We start from the raw sequence: 17,934 nt of genomic DNA, 5'->3' as shown, positions 1-17,934 counted from the left end.
GCCTCTGTGTTTATACTCCAGATGTTTATTAACGCAGGATTCTCTCTCTTCTTCTCTTCCTGCAGAGATGTTTCGTTTACCGACAGTCATGAAGCAGGTGAGGCCCGTGTGCCGGGCGCTCGCTCCTCACCTCACACGGGCGTACGCTAAGGATGTGAAGTTCGGCGCTGACGCCCGCGCCCTCATGCTGCAGGGAGTGGACCTGCTGGCTGACGCTGTGGCTGTCACCATGGGGCCAAAGGTAACCAGGACTTTATTTATTAGATGACTTATCTGCATCTTTACAAGGTGAATAAACCAGAACTAAACATGATATTTAAAGAGTTAAGAGCACTTCCACAGTCATCATTCTTCATGCTCTTATTTTGAAAAACCTGCTCAGTCTAGCTCTACTCTGCTCATAAAGAGATCTCCTCCCTCTCCTCCTCAGGGTCGCACCGTCATCATCGAGCAGAGCTGGGGCAGCCCCAAGGTGACCAAAGACGGCGTGACGGTGGCCAAGAGCATCGACCTGAAGGACCGCTACAAGAACATCGGCGCCAAGCTGGTGCAGGACGTCGCCAACAACACCAACGAGGAGGCCGGGGACGGCACCACCACCGCCACCGTGCTGGCTCGGGCCATCGCCAAGGAGGGCTTCGACACCATCAGCAAGGGCGCCAACCCCGTGGAGATCCGGCGCGGAGTCATGATGGCCGTGGAGACCGTCATCAACGAGCTGAAGGAGCTTTCCAAGCCCGTCACGACGCCTGAGGAGATCGCTCAGGTACACCAGACAGGAAGTTAGATTTTATGAAGCTGTGAGTTTAATCAGATTATTAACAGATTAATGATTTAAAGGTGGCGACCATCTCAGCCAACGGGGACGAAGAGATCGGAAACATCATCTCCAACGCCATGAAGAAGGTCGGCCGCAAGGGAGTCATCACAGTCAAGGTTAGTTTGTCTCTGAATCACAAAGTGAGCTTTTAAAAACCTCCAAACAATTAAATTTCAAAATAAAACATGGAGTAAGAGAAGAGGGTGAATTTAAACCTTATGTTCATGATGTTCTCTCTAAAGAACTAACACCTTCCTAATCATGTCATTATGAAAGGGTTAAAGTAACCAAATACCTGCCCCTGTGAGAGGCTGAATAACTGCCCCTGTGAGAGGCTGAATAACTGCCCCTGTGAGAGGCTGAATAACTGCCCCTGTGAGAGGCTGAATAACTGCCCCTGTGAGAGGCTGAATAAGTGGCCCTGTGAGAGGCTGAATAACTGGCCCTGTGAGAGGCTGAATAAGTGGCCCTCAGGGATTATCTGCTCTGAGGATTAATCCTGTAATCAGACTGTTTCTGAGACTCGTCATGTTTTCCTCTCAGGATGGTAAAACTCTGCACGACGAGCTGGAGATCATCGAGGGCATGAAGTTCGACCGAGGATACATCTCCCCGTACTTCATCAACACGGCTAAAGGTAACCACCGGCTCAGACTCCTCCCCCTGTGCATGTCACACGTTGAATATCTCCACCTGCAGGTTAACGCTGAGTCTGTCTCCCTCTGCAGGTCAGAAGGTTGAGTTCCAGGACGCCTACCTGCTGCTGAGTGAGAAGAAGATCTCCAGCGTACAGAGCATCGTTCCCGCTCTGGAGATCGCCAACCAGCACCGCAAACCGCTCGTGATCATCGCCGAGGACGTGGACGGAGAGGCGCTGAGCACGCTGGTCCTGAACAGGTACGACACGTTGAGTCTTTGTTCTTCTGATTTAAATATGATCAGGATGTTTGGATTAAAGGACTGACTGTGTGATTGTGTGTCCTGCAGGCTGAAGGTCGGTCTCCAGGTCGTGGCGGTTAAAGCTCCGGGCTTTGGAGACAACAGGAAGAACCAGCTGAGAGATATGGCCGTGGCCACCGGGGGCACCGTAAGTCAGCTTTTCATTCCCTCTGCTGAATTATGAGATCCTCCCCGAGCTCCGGGGCGATCAAACGTTCCTCCTCCTCAAGACAAATTACATATAATGTCCCCCCAGACTCTTTGTCTCTCTCTGTAAGAACATGATGAGCCGTGGAGAGAGTCAGAGGCGTGAGACCAGCAGGAACACAGCCTCTGCTCTTTACAGGAAGTTACACGTCAGCATACTCGCCAATTATTTTATACGCTGGCTAAATGGTCACGGTGTGACATTAGTCTCTAAACTTGAGTCAAAAACTCTTCCTGCAGAGGTTTATACAAACTCAGTACTCTGTGGTTTTATATTTAGTGTGCTGTGAGGAGAGAGAAGAGGAATGAGATTTGTAAATGAACTTGTTTCTTTGTCTTGTTCTCATCAGTGAGGCTTTTATTTTGTAGAGAAGCTTTCAAACCGTCCTGAGAGTCTCATCGTCTCTTTAGTTTTAAGGCCCTTCACCTGAGCATACCTCCACTCACCGATGTGTCTTCTCTTTCCTGATAAAGTTCAGTAAATCACTCTGTGTATTACTGTAGTTAATGTTAACTTAGATTGTTCATTACCTCTCATGAGATCTCTTTATGCCAACTCTACAAACTCCTGCTAAAACCTTCATATAGATTTATTTCTGCATGTTAGACTGTGCACTTCATGCTGGACTCTTTCCTCTCTTATGCTCACGTCTTTATAGAATAAACGTGTGAAGTGTTTCCTGTTAGAATCAGAGACTGGTGCAGCGATGACCTGACGTCAGCCCATGAAAACTTTGGTCCTAAGTTCATGAGGTGTTCTGCGTCTCATCTCCTCTGCCCTCTTCCCTCTGACTCCTAAAGGACATGAAATGAATCCTAGTTTTCTCTCTGCAGGTGTTCGGTGAGGAGACTCTTGGCGTCGCTCTGGAGGACATCCAGGCTCACGACTTTGGTAAAATCGGAGAGGTGCAGATCACCAAAGACGACACCCTGCTCCTGAAGGGAGGAGGAAACCCAGCGGACGTGGAGAGGCGTGCGGCGGAGATCATCGAGCAGCTCGAGAGCACAACCAGCGACTACGAGAAGGAGAAGCTCAACGAGAGGCTCGCCAAGCTGTCCGACGGAGTCGCTGTCCTCAAAGTACGCCTCAGACACACACACAAGTTCCTCTTCATCGCTCTGATTCTGATTCTGCAGATTTATAACCATTGTTTTTATTTAGATCGGAGGAACGAGTGACGTGGAGGTGAACGAGAAGAAGGACAGAGTGACCGACGCTCTGAACGCCACGAGAGCTGCTGTGGAGGAGGGCATCGTGCCCGGAGGAGGCTGTGCTCTGCTGCGCTGCATCCCGTCACTCGACGCCATCAACGCCAAGAACTCTGACCAGAAGATCGGTGAGTGAACATGCCTCCGTCTGAGAACACGCCTCCGTCTGAGAACACGCCTCCGTCTGAGAACACACCTCAGACGGGTCAGGGAGGGAATGTTTCAAACAGCAGCTCAATGAGTAAAACATTCAGAGAGCTGAAACTGATTTATGATGCTGAACTAGTCTCAAACCTCCTCCTTCGCTCTGCTCAGGTGTGGACATCATCAGACGGGCGCTCAGGATCCCGGCCATGACGATCGCTAAGAACGCCGGCGTGGAGGGTTCTCTGGTGGTGGAGAAGATCCTGCAGGGAGCCGCTGAGCTCGGCTACGACGCCATGCAGGGAGAGTACGTCAACATGGTGGAGAAGGGCATCATCGACCCCACCAAGGTACAGACTTCACGCACTGAGGGACGGGGCTCATGACAGGGGGACCCGGGTTAACCATGTCAGAGTCATGTCAGACCGACTGTCAGAAACATATGAAGACGTTGTCTGACCGGAGAGGGTCACGATGTTTAACAGACTCCTCTGATTTCATGGAACAAGCTTTAGGTTTCTAAAATGTTTGACCTGATTTTGAACTGAATCTGTGTTTGACTGTAAAAGAGACTTTCAGACACAAACATCAGAATCAGCTTTATTGGTCAGGTCTGCTTGAACACACAAGGAATTTGACTTTAGTAAACTGTGCTCTCTTTGTACAAGACATGAGAATAAGACACACAAATATAAATATAATAATAACATCAGCTATAAATACAGAAGAACAACTAATAGGGATGACTAAAGGAATTCTTCATGTTCTTTACTGACTGAAATATGAAATTATAATTTAATTATTCAGCAAATGTTGAGTCTAAAATAGTTTGAGCCTTTAACTTCGTATTTGTAAACTATAGAAGAGGATTAGGGACACTGAAGACATTTGTTTTGGTGGTAAGGACTGTTAGATTGTTTCATTTCAGAATTCTGACTTTAATCTCAGATTACTGACTTTCATTATAAATTCAGACATTAATCTGGAAATTCCAACTATAATCTGGTATTTGGACTTTGATCTGAGAATTCTGTCTTTAATCTCAGAGTTCTGACTTTGAAATAAAACATTTTATTCTATTGAAATTAAAGATCCAACTCTGTAGGGATGTAGTTAATCTTCAAACTAGAAACTGTAGAAGTCTCACTTTGAAAAGTCACGATGAGATGTGCAAAAAACAAAGTTAGAAAAAGAAGAATGTGCAGAAATGATGACTCAAAGAAAATCTATAACTGTAACAGTTAAAAACAAAAATATGTTTCTTTTAGAGATCTGACTTTTTTCTGACTTCAGGTCAGAATTCTGAGATCAAAGACAGAATTCCAAAATTAAAGTTAGAACTCAAAGTTTAAAGACAGAATTCTGAGATCAAAGTCATGATTTTCAGATCTCAGAGTTCTGACTTTGATCCCTTAATTCTGGCTTTGATCTCAGAATTCCAATATGATTTTGGAATTCTAAGTATAATTTCAGAATTTGGACTTCAATTTTGGAATTCTGGCTTTGTAGTCAGAAAAAAAGTCAGATCTCTAAAGGAAATGTGTTTTTGTTTTTAACTGTAACAGTTATAGATTTTCTTTGAGTCATCATTTCTGCAAGTTATTTTTTTTCTGACTTTTTTTTTTGTAGTTTGAAATGAAACATTTTATTCTAAAGAAATTAAAGATCCAATAGTGATGTATTCATATCATCACACACCTGTTGGTGACTCTCTCTCCACACATGACCTGATATATGAAGTCCTAACCTGTGACCTCCTCCCTCTGTACCTCTGCAGGTGGTGAGGACGGCCTTGCTGGACGCTGCAGGCGTGGCGTCTTTGCTCTCCACCGCCGAGGCCGTCGTCACGGAGATCCCCAAGGAGGAGAAGGAGATGCCCGGAGGCGGCATGGGAGGAATGGGTGGAATGGGCGGCATGGGCGGCATGGGAGGAATGGGCTTCTAAAGCAAGCGTCCCGATTCGCTGTACAGACTTATTAAAGGCAGAGTGGGGCTGGAGGAGGAGGAGGAGGAGGAGGAGGAGGAGGAGGAGGAGGAGGAGGGGGGTGGTGGTGGCTGCTGCTGAGGGACTAAAAACCTCCAAGAACCTGCACCCGCCTCCACCAAACTCTGCCCACGCTGCCCGACAGAGCTCCCCTGCCCCTCTCTACGTCTGTTTGTGGAGGAAAGAACTGAGATCCATCGACCATCTGCAGAAAACTCATCAGAGAAGAAGCTAAGTTAGAACCCCGTGATGACGCTCTGTATTACAGCAGGGCGAGCAGAAAGAAGCGTAGCCAGGATCGTCTCTGTTCTTTATGTCTTTTGTTAATTCTTGTTTTTTATATATGTGTTTTTTTTTCTCAGCTAATATAATGTGAGGTCAAATCTGTCATTTGATTTAATTAAACCGGTTTCTTACAGAACTCTGAGCTCCTTCTGTGACTGTGTGTTTGTGTCCCAGCGGCTGGATGAAGAGTCTCTCACACAGAGTCTAACGTCACCAGAGGCCTCTTTGAAAAATGTGCAAATTAAAAAATGTTTACAGAGACATCAGCACCTTGAAGCTCTGCGGGAGTCTTTATATGCATGCAGGATTCAGAGTATTCATTTCTCACCCTTACATCTGATTGTATGAGGAGTCCAGGCTCCAGTTCCAACCCGGTCTGAAGTCTGAATGTGAATCCTGTGGTGTCGAACACTGACCTCTGTTTCACGATCACTGGTTCAAACACAGTCGAAGGTTTCCACTACACGAGGGCGAGCAGCAGACATCCTTCAGTTTGTGTTTTGTACGATGCAGACGTGATTTATGGTGATTTCTTTTTTTAATTTAATAAATCAGTTGTTCAGACGTTTGGGTCACTGAGATTTATTTTAAATCATTTTCTGACGGCTCGAGGTGAAGCTGGATCAGAGGTTAGGTTTCTGGAGTTCCCTCCATCTCCTGGAGGCAGAAGGTACAACCAAAGTTTGAAAAAAGCCCCTGGAATATATTATTTATTAATCCCTGGGGTGTAAATAAGATTATCACAGCAGCCAGTGATGATGAAATATGATAAAAAGATACAGAAGAAGAAGAAAAGAGAAACATACATGAGAAAAATGGATGCAAGAAAACAGGTGTTTCTGATCAATCGATGTTCGGTCTCAGCAGGTCAGCCTGCTCATCGTACCTAAAGTCTCTAAAAGTAGTATGGGAGGTAGAGCCTTCAGTTATCAGGCCCCTCTCCTTTGGAATCATCTACCAGTCAGGGTCCGGGAGGCAGACACCCTCTCTACTTTTAAGAGTAGGCTTCAAACTTTCCTTTTTGATAAAGCTTATAGTTAGAGCTGGATCAGGCTTGGACCAGGTCTTAGTTATGCTGCTATAGGCTTAGACTGACACACTGGGATCCTGTCTTTCCCTCTCTCTCCTCTCTCTGCCTGTCTCTCACTTTAACTCTTCCTGTCCCATTAAAGTTACTAACCATAGACCTTTCTGGAGTCCCTGAGCTCCCTTGTCTCGTAGGTTCCTCTGGATCTCTGCTGTAGATTCCTTTTTTGGGGTCTGTTATTCATCCTTTCTTTCTTTCTTTCTTTCTTTCTTTCTTTCATTCTTTCTTTCTTTCTTTCTTTCTTTCTTTCTTTCATTCTTTCATTCTTTCATTCTTTCATTCTTTCATTCTTTCTTTCTTTCTTTCTTTCTTTCTTTCTTTCTTTCTTTCTTTCTTTCCTTCTTTCTTTCCTCTTTCATTCTTTCTTTCCTTCTTTCTTTCTTTCTTTCTTTCTTTCTTTCTTTCTTTCTTTCTTTCTTTCTTTCTTTCTTTCTTTCTTTCTTTCTTTCTTTCTTTCTTTCTTTCTTTCTTTCTTTCTTTCTTTCTTTCTTTATTCAATTCTTTCTGTGTTCTTTCCATGTTTGCTCCTCCTTTATGTCTCCTTTTCTTATCCCCTCCTTTCCTTCTATCCTTTCCTTCTCCATTTATTCTCCTCTTTTCTTTCTTCTGGTCTCCCTCTCTTCTCTCTTTTCTTAGACCTTTCTGGAGTCCCTGAGCTCCCTTGTCTCGTAGGTTCCTCTGGATCTCTGCTGCTGTGGATGTGGTCCAGACTCCAGCTGCTACAACTACTTCTATCCGTCTCCCCACTATCATCTCTCTCTCTCTTCATCTCCCTCTATCCCTCTCTCCAACACGGTCTCAGCAGATGTGTGTCTAACATGAGTCTGGTCCTGCTGGAGGTTTCTGCCTGTTAAAGGAAGTTGGTCCTTGCCACTGTAACTTGCTAAATGCTGCATAAAACATGAAACACAGATCTATGGAGGCATGTCTGCCAGGTGAGGTTTGCCCCAAAGAAAAGGCCCAATGTTAAGTCATATTAATGAAACAGTAGTCATGACTTTTTAATCTCATAATTCTGACATACTTTCTCGTTGTAATGGCTTCTTAATATGGATTTGTTTTTCCAAATCTCCTTTTTGTTTTTACTAACCTTGTGGAAATATTATGTGGACATGTACTCACAAATAATATCTGGTTCCTGTTCCCGGGGCTTTGGCCTCATCTTGTATTTCTGCATTCTTTATTACATATCATGTAAATGTAATTCCACCATAATCACTCAGCAGTTTAAGAAATGTTGAAACATCTCATTTTACTTCCCAAAGCAGCTCGAGCTCGACTTCCCCTCCAAGTTCTCCTGGTTGTTTAATTTTCAGTCCAGTTTGTTTTAATCTAAAATGATATTACACATAAATTACATCTTTCATTTCTTTAACACAGAATACTAACTTTTTAAACTTAAAGTCCCTTGACAGTTTAATTTGTAAACCTTGAGAAGTCAGAAAATAACCCCTGACCTTTGGCAGCGCTGACATTTCAAACCTCCTGATCACATGCTGCTCTCTATTCTTACCGCTCACATGACCACACTATTTCTGTTCAGTCCATGAACCCACACCGTGTTTAGAAACTCGACACCCTGTAAAATAAATAAATAAATAAACACACGTCAGACCTCTTCAGCTTTTTAGAAAAATATTTATAAACCATGCAGTCGGTACATTTTTCTAAAATCCATCAAACTTCATTTACATGACGAGTCCTCTCCCATGACAACAACACACGCTCTTCCTGCCATCTTCAACCAATATTTACACTGAGACTAAGTAATAAATACGTTAACATGAGTAGTATATGTTTGAAATAAAGATAAATATGCTGCCTGTAGACGAGGAGGCACTCTGTGAAGGGTTAGCTCTGATGCTGACACAGTTTGGGCCCTTCTGTTGACACAGTATTAACGTGCTAACGTAGCTCCACTGATATTGCACTCTTCCTCCTTTAACTCAGCGAGTCTCTCCGTCCAGCGTTGCTCCCTTTACACGGCCGAGAGCAGAGCGTTTGTAACGTTACATTAAAAGAAGAACACCGTCCTCCTAACGAGGAACACAGAAAGTAAAATCCAGAACATGTGTGTGTTTTTATCATCGTTTACAGAACGATCTTTAAAACTATCTGCATGTTTTCTATCATTATTTTAACTCTTTTATTCTTATAATATATTCTTAAACTGTGCAGCAGGTCTGTGCAGGTTACATAGTAAGAGATTCTTTGCATTGGCTTCTCTTTAAAGCTTTTAAGAGCTGCAGTTATTCCTCCATTAATAAAAGCCCGACCTCACGACGTACACAGACCTGCTCTTTAAACGTGCTCCCTCCCTCCTGCAGCTTCAGACTCAACCTCCCTCCTCTCCTGCAGCTTCACCTTCACCCTCCCTCCTCTTCTGTATGTGTTTGATGAGATTATTTCAATATTTACAACTAGAACCTGCTCTGGGTCTCTCTGAGGTCTCTGCCTCAGAGCTGAATGAAGGCTGATAAGACGTATCCCGGGTGTGTGTAGGTGCTGGAGTCTTGTTTTCAGATATGCATTGATATAAAGGTTTTTAAATGAACATGTAACTCCACAGTTTAAAGTCCTCTCAGCTGGAACAAAGCTGTGTTTGATAATGCATGACAACATAAAGGAAATATGCTTTGCAGAAGTTGTTGAAGAGAGTGAATCCTCGTCGTTTTGATGAATGTATTTCATAACAGCTCAGATATTCAAGACGTTTCCTGCAGCTTCTGTAACGGGTGAATTTGCTGCTTCAGTGATAAGAGAGAATAACGACGTGTTTCAATACCAGGGGAACTGAAACTGAACGTAATTAGCTATCTTTGATGTCCGACCTCGAACAGAAAGCACGGATCAACATTAGACTAACTGTTTATGGTAATGAAAGCAAAGTAAATCAGATTATTCCCACCCTGTGTGCTCGTCTAAATGCTCTGATCCTCTCGCTCATTTGGTTGCTACATCGTGCATCAAGTCAAAGAACAGACTCAGAATCCAGTGGACCTTGCCGTCTCTGTCTGCAGACGTGTGCGTCCTCACGGGGAGCAAAGGTGACTTATAATGTCTGTATTTGCCGTCCTGTGAGTGAGGAGAGTCGGCTGTGATGGAGGGCGGAGCAGAGACACACGGCAGCGACTCGGATCTGTTTTAAATTATATATTTTTATACTGCTGTGAAAATCTGAAGACGTATTCTCTCTTCTTCTACTGCTTTGTTTCTCTCTGTCTCTCTCACTCGCGGCAGCTTCAGGATGAAAACACAACTGTAAGTCTGTGTTTTCGTTAGCTTCTCGATGCTATCCAACGTATAAAAGTAACAGATGTTGAAACGTATCAGAGTATTAAATGCTGACAGCTCCAGGTGTGATAGAACTTTCTCTCTCTCTCGTCCTTGATGTGTAACTCTTCCTCCGTTCTTCTAACACTGATATAACATGATTATAAACACGTTCAGAAACCTCCTGCTGCAGCTTTAAAGCTAAAGATTGTAACAGTTTCAGCAGACGCTGGTTGGAGAAGCTTCGTTTTTAACCTGCTGGAGTTTTGTTTGTAACCGGGAACAGATTGTAAAGATAAAAGTCTGAGAGGTTTTAGCACCGAGGGTGAAACGAGCTGGTGGATGATTCATAAAAAACAAACATGAGATAGGAAACTGTCGGGAATGAACTTTGAGAAAGGCACTGTGGTTATCAGAGCACATGAAGTCTCCTCTCTCTCCTCTCCTCCTCCTCTCTCACTCTCTCTGTCTTTCTGGCGTCGGGCATTGTGTGTGTCTGTGTGTGTGTGTGTGTTTGTGCAGCAGGGGGTCGCTACGTGTGGTGGATCTCGTGGAACATGAGCTCGCGCGGGATGGCGGTCTCGGCTCCGTACACCTTGGAGGCGCGACGCTCGAACGCCGACACCATCTGCTTCACCACCTCGTCGAAGAAGACGTGCGCGAGCTGGGAGTGCAGGAGGGAGCGGAACTCGAAGGAGATCTGAGGGAGAGGAGAGGGAGAAGCAGAATGTCAGACTGTGTGTGTGTGTGTGTGTGTGTGTGTGTGTGTATGTGTGTGTGTGTGTGTGTGTGTGTGTGTGTGTGTGTGTGAAATCCAACACCACAGCTGCAGACAGGCCCCGCTCAGACACGAGGGGGGGCAGACACGTGTTCACAGACTCACAGAGAAGTGAATCTTTCCTTCTTTTCATGGTTTCAGGTGAACTCATACTCACAGAGAAGTCCACGGTGCAGGTCCGAGGGTAACCGGGGAGGCCGGGACTGAAACGCCACACGGTCTCCAGGTGGTTGAAGAGTTTAGCCTCTGAGCAGGACGCCTGGAGAGAAGAGGACATGTGTTTGAGTTTGCTGAATAGAGCTTGGAGATGAGAGACTTTCCAACAAGAACAATGAAGAACAGAAAGAGAAGTGTTGGAGTTTAATGAAGCTCATTCTGTAGTCATGTTCTGCACACTGATTCAGTTTGGGTCTTTTTTGAAAGCACAAAAAGCAGCAGTAAATTAAAACAGACGGACACAAACAGGAGCTTATTGCACTTGAAAATGCAGAGATGTAATACCCTACCTTGACCAGGTGGGGGCGCACTGTAGTAATGAGAGAAGTGTAGTTCTCCACCACCGGAGGGAAGCCCACAGTCAGCTTGGCCTTGCAGAATCCGGCTCTCTTGAACACGACGTCAGACTTCTTGCACCAGGGCACAAAGAGACGGTAGTTTTCCACTCCGGCTACCACCTCGTAGATCTCCTGCATGGAATACCTGAGGAGACGAGAGGAGGGGAGAAAAAACCTGTGAGCTCCCGGCCTGCATGTCAGGAAGTAGAAACAGGTCAGGAGCAGTAACAGTGACATAACACCAAACCCCAAACAGGGCTGGCACGGTACAACATGCATGACCCAGTAAGGAAGAAGTGGGTCAGAGGAGGAAGAGGAGGAGAGAGGAGGGAAAACAACAGATCTGTTCCTCATGTAAGAGTTGTATAAGTTTCAGAGTCCAGCTGCTGCAGGATCTATTTTTACAGCAGATTAGAGATGAAGACCTCTCCGTGGAACAAAGAGGACATTCACTGCGTCACAGACTCACTCATGAAGAGCTGCAGCAGATATCATACTTGACCTTATGATTCACTGCTTTAGGATTCTCACATATGCACTCGCCCTTAATGTGGTTTTATAATAACATGAAGTCTTCCTCGATGACTCACTTCAGGGCTGAAAGCAGACCAGGGAGTTTTTAGAGTCTGTGCAAGTTTAACTCTTTAACTTAGAGGAAAGAAGAGCTTATAAAACACACAAGATGTAGAAGAGGATATAATGGGACATATATTATAAACATATAATATATAATAAAAGAAAATACATATTTATTTATTCTTTTAAGGACTTAAATTAAAACCTTTTATATTATACATATATACTTTCCTAATAATATAATATGATGAATATAAATGAATGTCCTCATTTGGGGATGAATAAAGTCATTCTATTCTATCTAACATATATTTATTTTTAATTACTTGAATAAAACTTTTTTTATTATATGTATATTGAAATAAAATATATGTATTATATATATATACTTTTTTAATAATACAAATATATATAATATATATTTATTCTTTAACTACTTAAATTAAAACTTTTTATTGTATATATTAAAATAAAACACATATATTATATATATTTTTAAAATGAACATTTATAATATATATTCTTTTATTAAAAAATATAAATATTATTTTTTTTATAGCAGTGTTTGACATTTTTTGCAACTTTTTAAACAAACAAAAACTGAGAAATGAATCAAACTTTCAGCAAAGCAACATAAACACTGCGAGTGAATGAGGCACATAACCTCCCTGAGTATAGATATTAATGTAAAGTATTGATTAGGTAAGTCTTGTGCATAAAAAGAAGCAGAAGATGAAGATTTCTCCTGTTTTAATAAGAAATTAAATATGTTTGAATTCTGGAGCAACACCAGAAGACTTTGAAGACCTCATGTTGGTCTTTAAACTGCTAACACGGCCCTCCTGCAGTCTTCTGACCTTTCAGTCCAAACCCTGAATGTATGAATGGAATAAATCTGCAGATGAAGCACTAAATGAAGCAGCTGATGTTACCCGATGATGCGTCTCTCAGAGTACTCCCTCTTCTTGGACAGCGTGTCAGCGAGGTTGAAGAAGCTGCGGGTGGGTAACGTGACGCCTCGGCTCGGCATGGCTGCTCCGATCAGCGGAGGGACACGGGTCATCAGGATCCCACATGACGACAGGTATCTGATCACAAAACAAACATGCAAAGTGGGTCAGGAAGTCACAGACAGGGAGGGGATCAATACCTGCACACCTGCAGACCTGCAGACCTGCAGGGACACAGTTTGTTACCTTTAAATCTAATCAGAGAGAAAGTTTTCACTGAGGGAGATTTCTCTTTAATCTTTTAATACGTGGAAACGAACACGCCGCCTTTATTTCAGGGAACAAAAGACTCTTCATGGAAACCTCTCTGCTCCTCCTGCCAAACATTTAACAAGATCACACACGTACAAGCTCCACTTCACAAAATATGGAACAAAGTCAAGGACAGCAGATTTAATATTAGCAGAGGTGACCTGTAAACGGTCGCTCCACATGGGCATATCTGCAACGACTGATCAATACAATCATTAAAGCTCCTGTGAGGAGTTTAACCTGGATACTGATGCCACTGCATGAGCTATGAAAGCTAACAGACCATCAGCATAGAGATTTATTATTTCATGTGGTTATTTTTAATGTCTGAAACCAACAGTGGGGGTAAAAAAAACAGCAAATGAAAGAGCTTTGAGTTAATCTGCAACTGCATGTGGTTTGAACTAAGGCTGTATTTTTAATGGGATTTTGTATTCCTGCTTTCTGTTCCTCTCTGATGAAATCAACACATATCTCTGAGTTTGGGATAAAACAGGAACTTTTGTGGCTTTTTTGAGACAATAACTGATCATTTTTACACATTCATAGTCAAATAAAATGTAGCTGGGTGTTTTTAAAAGTAAACTTAAGACTTACCTTTTAAATCTGGCTTTTAATTTGTAGTAAATCATTTTTAAATTATCTTCATAATCATTGCTTTATGTCTTTTAAACTATGATTATGTTGAGGGTGGCAGACTGACCAATAACTATTTTTATTTATTTCATTTTTGTATTCAATTATTTCTTTTTTTAAATTATTTTTATTGTATTTATTTATTTTAGTATTTATTTATTTACCTATTTTGCAGAATTAGTTTCCTTTTATATTATTTTTGTATTTATTCATTTATTTATTTACTACTTTATTTTGCTATTTATTTACACATATATTAATTTGTATACACATCTCTATATAATTTTAATTCTAATATAATCTGTACTCTATTGTTGTTGTGATTATTGTGTATCACTGTCTTGGTTTTGTGTTGTTCAGAGTTTTAACAAAATGTTAAAAAAAACACATCTATGAAAAAAAAAGTGATGTTTTATTTCTCTATCTTGAATTCTGTGATTTGATTACCCGCCTGTTTTATTTTGCTGTAGCCCCGTTTTTGCTCTTTAAATGAATGAAGTTATTATGATCATGTAATGTACATGTCCCCTGTAGGATGGAGGCCTGGGTGTAATGTTTATGTCTGCATGTTGGACTGAGGTGACACGAGGAACAGCTCTCAGACAAAGACAGTGTGAGTCAGAGTGGATGTGCTCTCTCTCTCTGGTATGTGTTTATTCATCAAACTGAGTGCTGTTTTGGCAATTCTGCACCCTGCAATGACTCCCCCATCACATATTTTCCTCATATCGTGCAGGCCTCTTTGCAAACATGTCCTACTTCTGAAATGTCTTAGGTTTGTGACTTTGCAGGATGAATATATTTGAATGTTGTGCAGCTGATGAAAGGAAACTATCCAGTGAGCCAAAAAAAGATGAATCCTGCAAAAACAAACATCAGCTTCATAATTTACACCCTGTTCATTTCTCTTCTTTCTCCTCAGTGCTGCCTCTCAGATCTGATCCTCCTGACACCCTGCATGAAGATGACTTCACTCATCCTGTAATAACTGTCCTGTACCCTCCACAGGGTCACCGTGTCGACCCACTTCTGTCCCAATGCCAGCCTGTTTGATTGGTACGCCGTGCCCAGCTGTCCCCCTTTATAAACACCTGTGGCACCCTGTTCCACGATGTCCCTGGCACCACAGAGTTTGGAAGCACAACAGAGCTCTTGGGGCGGATTTAAGGAGTCGTTATGTAACCTCTGAATGTGCTGCGACTAGAATATCAATGCCACGATTAAACTCACACAAGCCATGACGTGCGCTCAGCCTCAGACTCCGGGTCCATTCACTTCTACTACCTGAAACGTGATACGGCTGACACATGGCACTGACCTCAAACTGCCAAGTCCCCGTGGATATGGAGGGTCAGTGTTGAGTTATTAGAAGGCAGAGCAGAGGAGGGCAGCGTGCAGATTTAACCCTCGGTGCTGTGCAGAGGCAAACTAGTGTGCACATTTAATCTCTTCTTCCTCTCTATTGGCACATATCTGAGACATCTGGAAAGTATGGCAGTGTTTCCGTTTTCATATACTTTCACTTTTGCTTTGCAGTGTTTGTGTTTCCAACACTAAAGTGCATTTAAATCAGCATTTATCACATGAATAAGATACTTTATTGATCCCCAGGGGGAAATGTGGGTGCTGTTGAGTAGATAAAAATTAATAGAGCAAATAACAAATAACACAGAGAGGAAAAAAATTAAATACTGTACAAAAAAAATATAATTAAAACAAAAAAAGAGAAAAAATAATGATTAAAAAAAAAGAGTAATATAAATAATAAAAAAATAATGAGAATAATAAAACAATAATAATAGTCATATTAATAAATATATATATATTTTTAATTATTAATAATAATAATAAATAATAAAACATTTAAAATGAAAGAAATCATGATTTTTTTCATTGTTTCTTCTATCTAATAGTTTCTAAAGATGTTAAAAAAATAACCAAGGTTTGTTAAAGTGCAACAAAAATGCTGCTTTGAACTCCATGTTTGGGTTAAAAGTGCTTATTTTCATTAAGGATGATGATTTTGATACCACAGGGTTTAGACAGTGTCATGAAAAAGGCAGATCTACATGTTTATTTTCCACCCAACTCTGCTGAGAGAGAGAAAGCAGGGGGGGGAAGTTCCCTAGACATCCAGTCACAAGAGCGAAACAGTGAAACAGACAATCAGACATTAGATGTTTTTCTGACCCAGCCCCATTTTTTCTGCCTCTTTACTTCAGTCCCCCTCCAGCCTATCCACCCTGAGAATAAACTGAAGAAGTGAAAAGCCTCTGCATTGTCTCTGTAGCCCACCTCTGGAGAAAGCACCTTCTACACACTGATTTGAATTCCCTCCTGTGGTGACATCACTACAGGAGCATAAGAATAGTGAAAAGGCATGCATGCAAAACCAGCCAATCGAGCCATTCCGCTTCCTCCTACAGTTTTGTGGTTTTGCAGAATCATGATGTTGAAGGTTACAGCCCAACACATCAGCTGCTGTGTGGTTGATTGCACAAACCAACACACATGTATTTAATATGTCCTACTTTTAATTTTAAACAATGTACAGGCTATAATTTGTTCATGCCAACCACTTCGCTTTGCACTGCTTCAACAAAAGCTGATGTTTTTACACTGACAAAGCTTGTGACCAGTAGACGTGCCATCAGCACCACTTTGAGTCAATATTTACAATTTATTAGGAGACACAATTAGCTTGTTCGTGTTGCAGGTTCTTCTGGAGCGCTCGCCAAATTTGTGTTGGTGTTTTTCCACCTCTGCATCCTCCCCACTCACCGATCAGTGCAGAATACCATTATAAGGTACTTTGAACTAGCCAAAATTTCTAATATATGCATTTAACATGACTTTACATAGCTTTTAAAGAGTAGCAAAGCTATGTTCACTTTAAATAAATGCTTTTAAAGCTTCATCCAGTGTTGACATAAAGCTGTAGACTATACTACACTATACAACATGAGTAACAACATGTCTATAACTACCTGATGATGCTGTAAGAGGATGTTTTCACAACATAAACATCAGTTAAACACAGCTAACCTGATTTCTGAGTGTCTTTAGGACCAAAGCTAGCAAACCCAGCTGTGTGTCTCTGTGTAAGGTGTGTCTTTTCCAACACTTTCACACATTCAGTCGAGAAATACCAGTTTAAATCTTTACCTGACGTTGTTCTTGGTCTGTAGTTCCCTGCTTGCTGATGAAGGAATCTGCTTTAAGCACTCAGCTACTCTCCTCAGGCTCCTGCTTCCCCTCGCCATCGTCCCTTCTTTGACGGATTTGTTCACAGAAGCCCAAACTGACAGCGTCACTGCCCTCACACCCGCCCCGCCCCCAGCGTGACGCAGTCAACAAAACTCGGCTTGTGATTGGAGGATTGATTCTCACTGATAGTTTTCATTGGACAGTTCTGGCGCTCGTCAAGCGATTACTTTCTGACGTACTTCTCCCTCTCCCGTGCGTGAACGGGCATGCGCGGGAATGTCACGGGATGAGTTGGCTCGGGTCGTCTCGGGTTGGCTCGGGTTGAGTGTCCTGTCGGGTCACCTGAGTCAGGGATGAGGTTCAGGGAGCTTTAAGGTTATCCATTCTATCAATAGAGGGTCATAACCTTAAGATTTACAGTTACAAACATCACCCACCATCTTTATTTTACTATAATGTCCTTAAAGTTTATTAATGCACTCAGTTCTTATTATAATGTTATTATATTCATAAAGATATACATCATTATACAGATAACTCTAATTTTAACCATCCCTTTGACCATATTAAATATAATATTTAACTATTATCAAATCTTTCAAAGGACTGAGCGCTTTAATTTATAATATTTATTTGATATGATAATATTTTTTAAACCTATTCTGTCTTTATTTATCTATCTTAATTTTTACTTATTTTATTTTAATAATTGAAACTTCTTCTTGATTGTACTTATGTCTAGGTTGCTGCAACAACTGAATCCCCCCCCCCCCTTTCTTGTGTTTATTGACCAAGACTTTAATTATTCCAATTTTGTTAGTTTTATAATTTTGAAAAAAATTAATATATTGTGTGTGAACCAATTTAAGCACATCATCTCTCAAACAACTGCTACTGAAAGAGTTAATAAGGCCCTCACAAAACCTAAAGTACCTTTTGTGTAGAGTGAGCAAGGAAAAAAGAATATTTAAGG

At 41.9% G+C, this 17,934-nt stretch overlaps 2 protein-coding genes across 2 annotated transcripts; one reads left to right on the top strand and one right to left on the bottom strand.

Moving 5' to 3' along the window:
* The first annotated feature begins 67 nt into the window (after positions 1-67).
* hspd1 (heat shock 60 protein 1) lies at positions 68-6,152 on the top strand. The gene is made up of 10 exons (XM_034678735.1): positions 68-241; positions 431-766; positions 841-936; positions 1,364-1,457; positions 1,549-1,717; positions 1,808-1,907; positions 2,801-3,046; positions 3,129-3,303; positions 3,491-3,669; positions 5,097-6,152. Exons 1-10 carry the CDS (start codon positions 68-70, stop codon positions 5,262-5,264), a joined length of 1,737 nt encoding a protein of 578 aa, XP_034534626.1. The 3' UTR covers positions 5,265-6,152.
* A 2,141-nt stretch (positions 6,153-8,293) lies between these two features.
* coq10b (coenzyme Q10B) lies at positions 8,294-17,076 on the bottom strand. Its single transcript, XM_034678742.1, has 5 exons — positions 16,920-17,076; positions 12,789-12,944; positions 11,233-11,425; positions 10,884-10,985; positions 8,294-10,648 (listed from the first exon to the last, which is right to left on the bottom strand). The coding sequence occupies exons 1-5, from the start codon at positions 17,015-17,017 to the stop codon at positions 10,481-10,483; spliced, it is 717 nt and encodes a 238-aa protein (XP_034534633.1). The 5' UTR covers positions 17,018-17,076; the 3' UTR covers positions 8,294-10,480.
* Positions 17,077-17,934: the final 858 nt, after the last annotated feature.

The sequence above is a fragment of the Notolabrus celidotus genome, unplaced genomic scaffold (genome assembly GCF_009762535.1).
Source record: "Notolabrus celidotus isolate fNotCel1 unplaced genomic scaffold, fNotCel1.pri scaffold_216_arrow_ctg1, whole genome shotgun sequence".
Lineage (NCBI taxonomy): Eukaryota > Metazoa > Chordata > Actinopteri > Labriformes > Labridae > Notolabrus > Notolabrus celidotus.
Note: the sequence above shows the minus strand (reverse complement) of the source record. Positions and strands in the feature narration are given on the sequence as shown.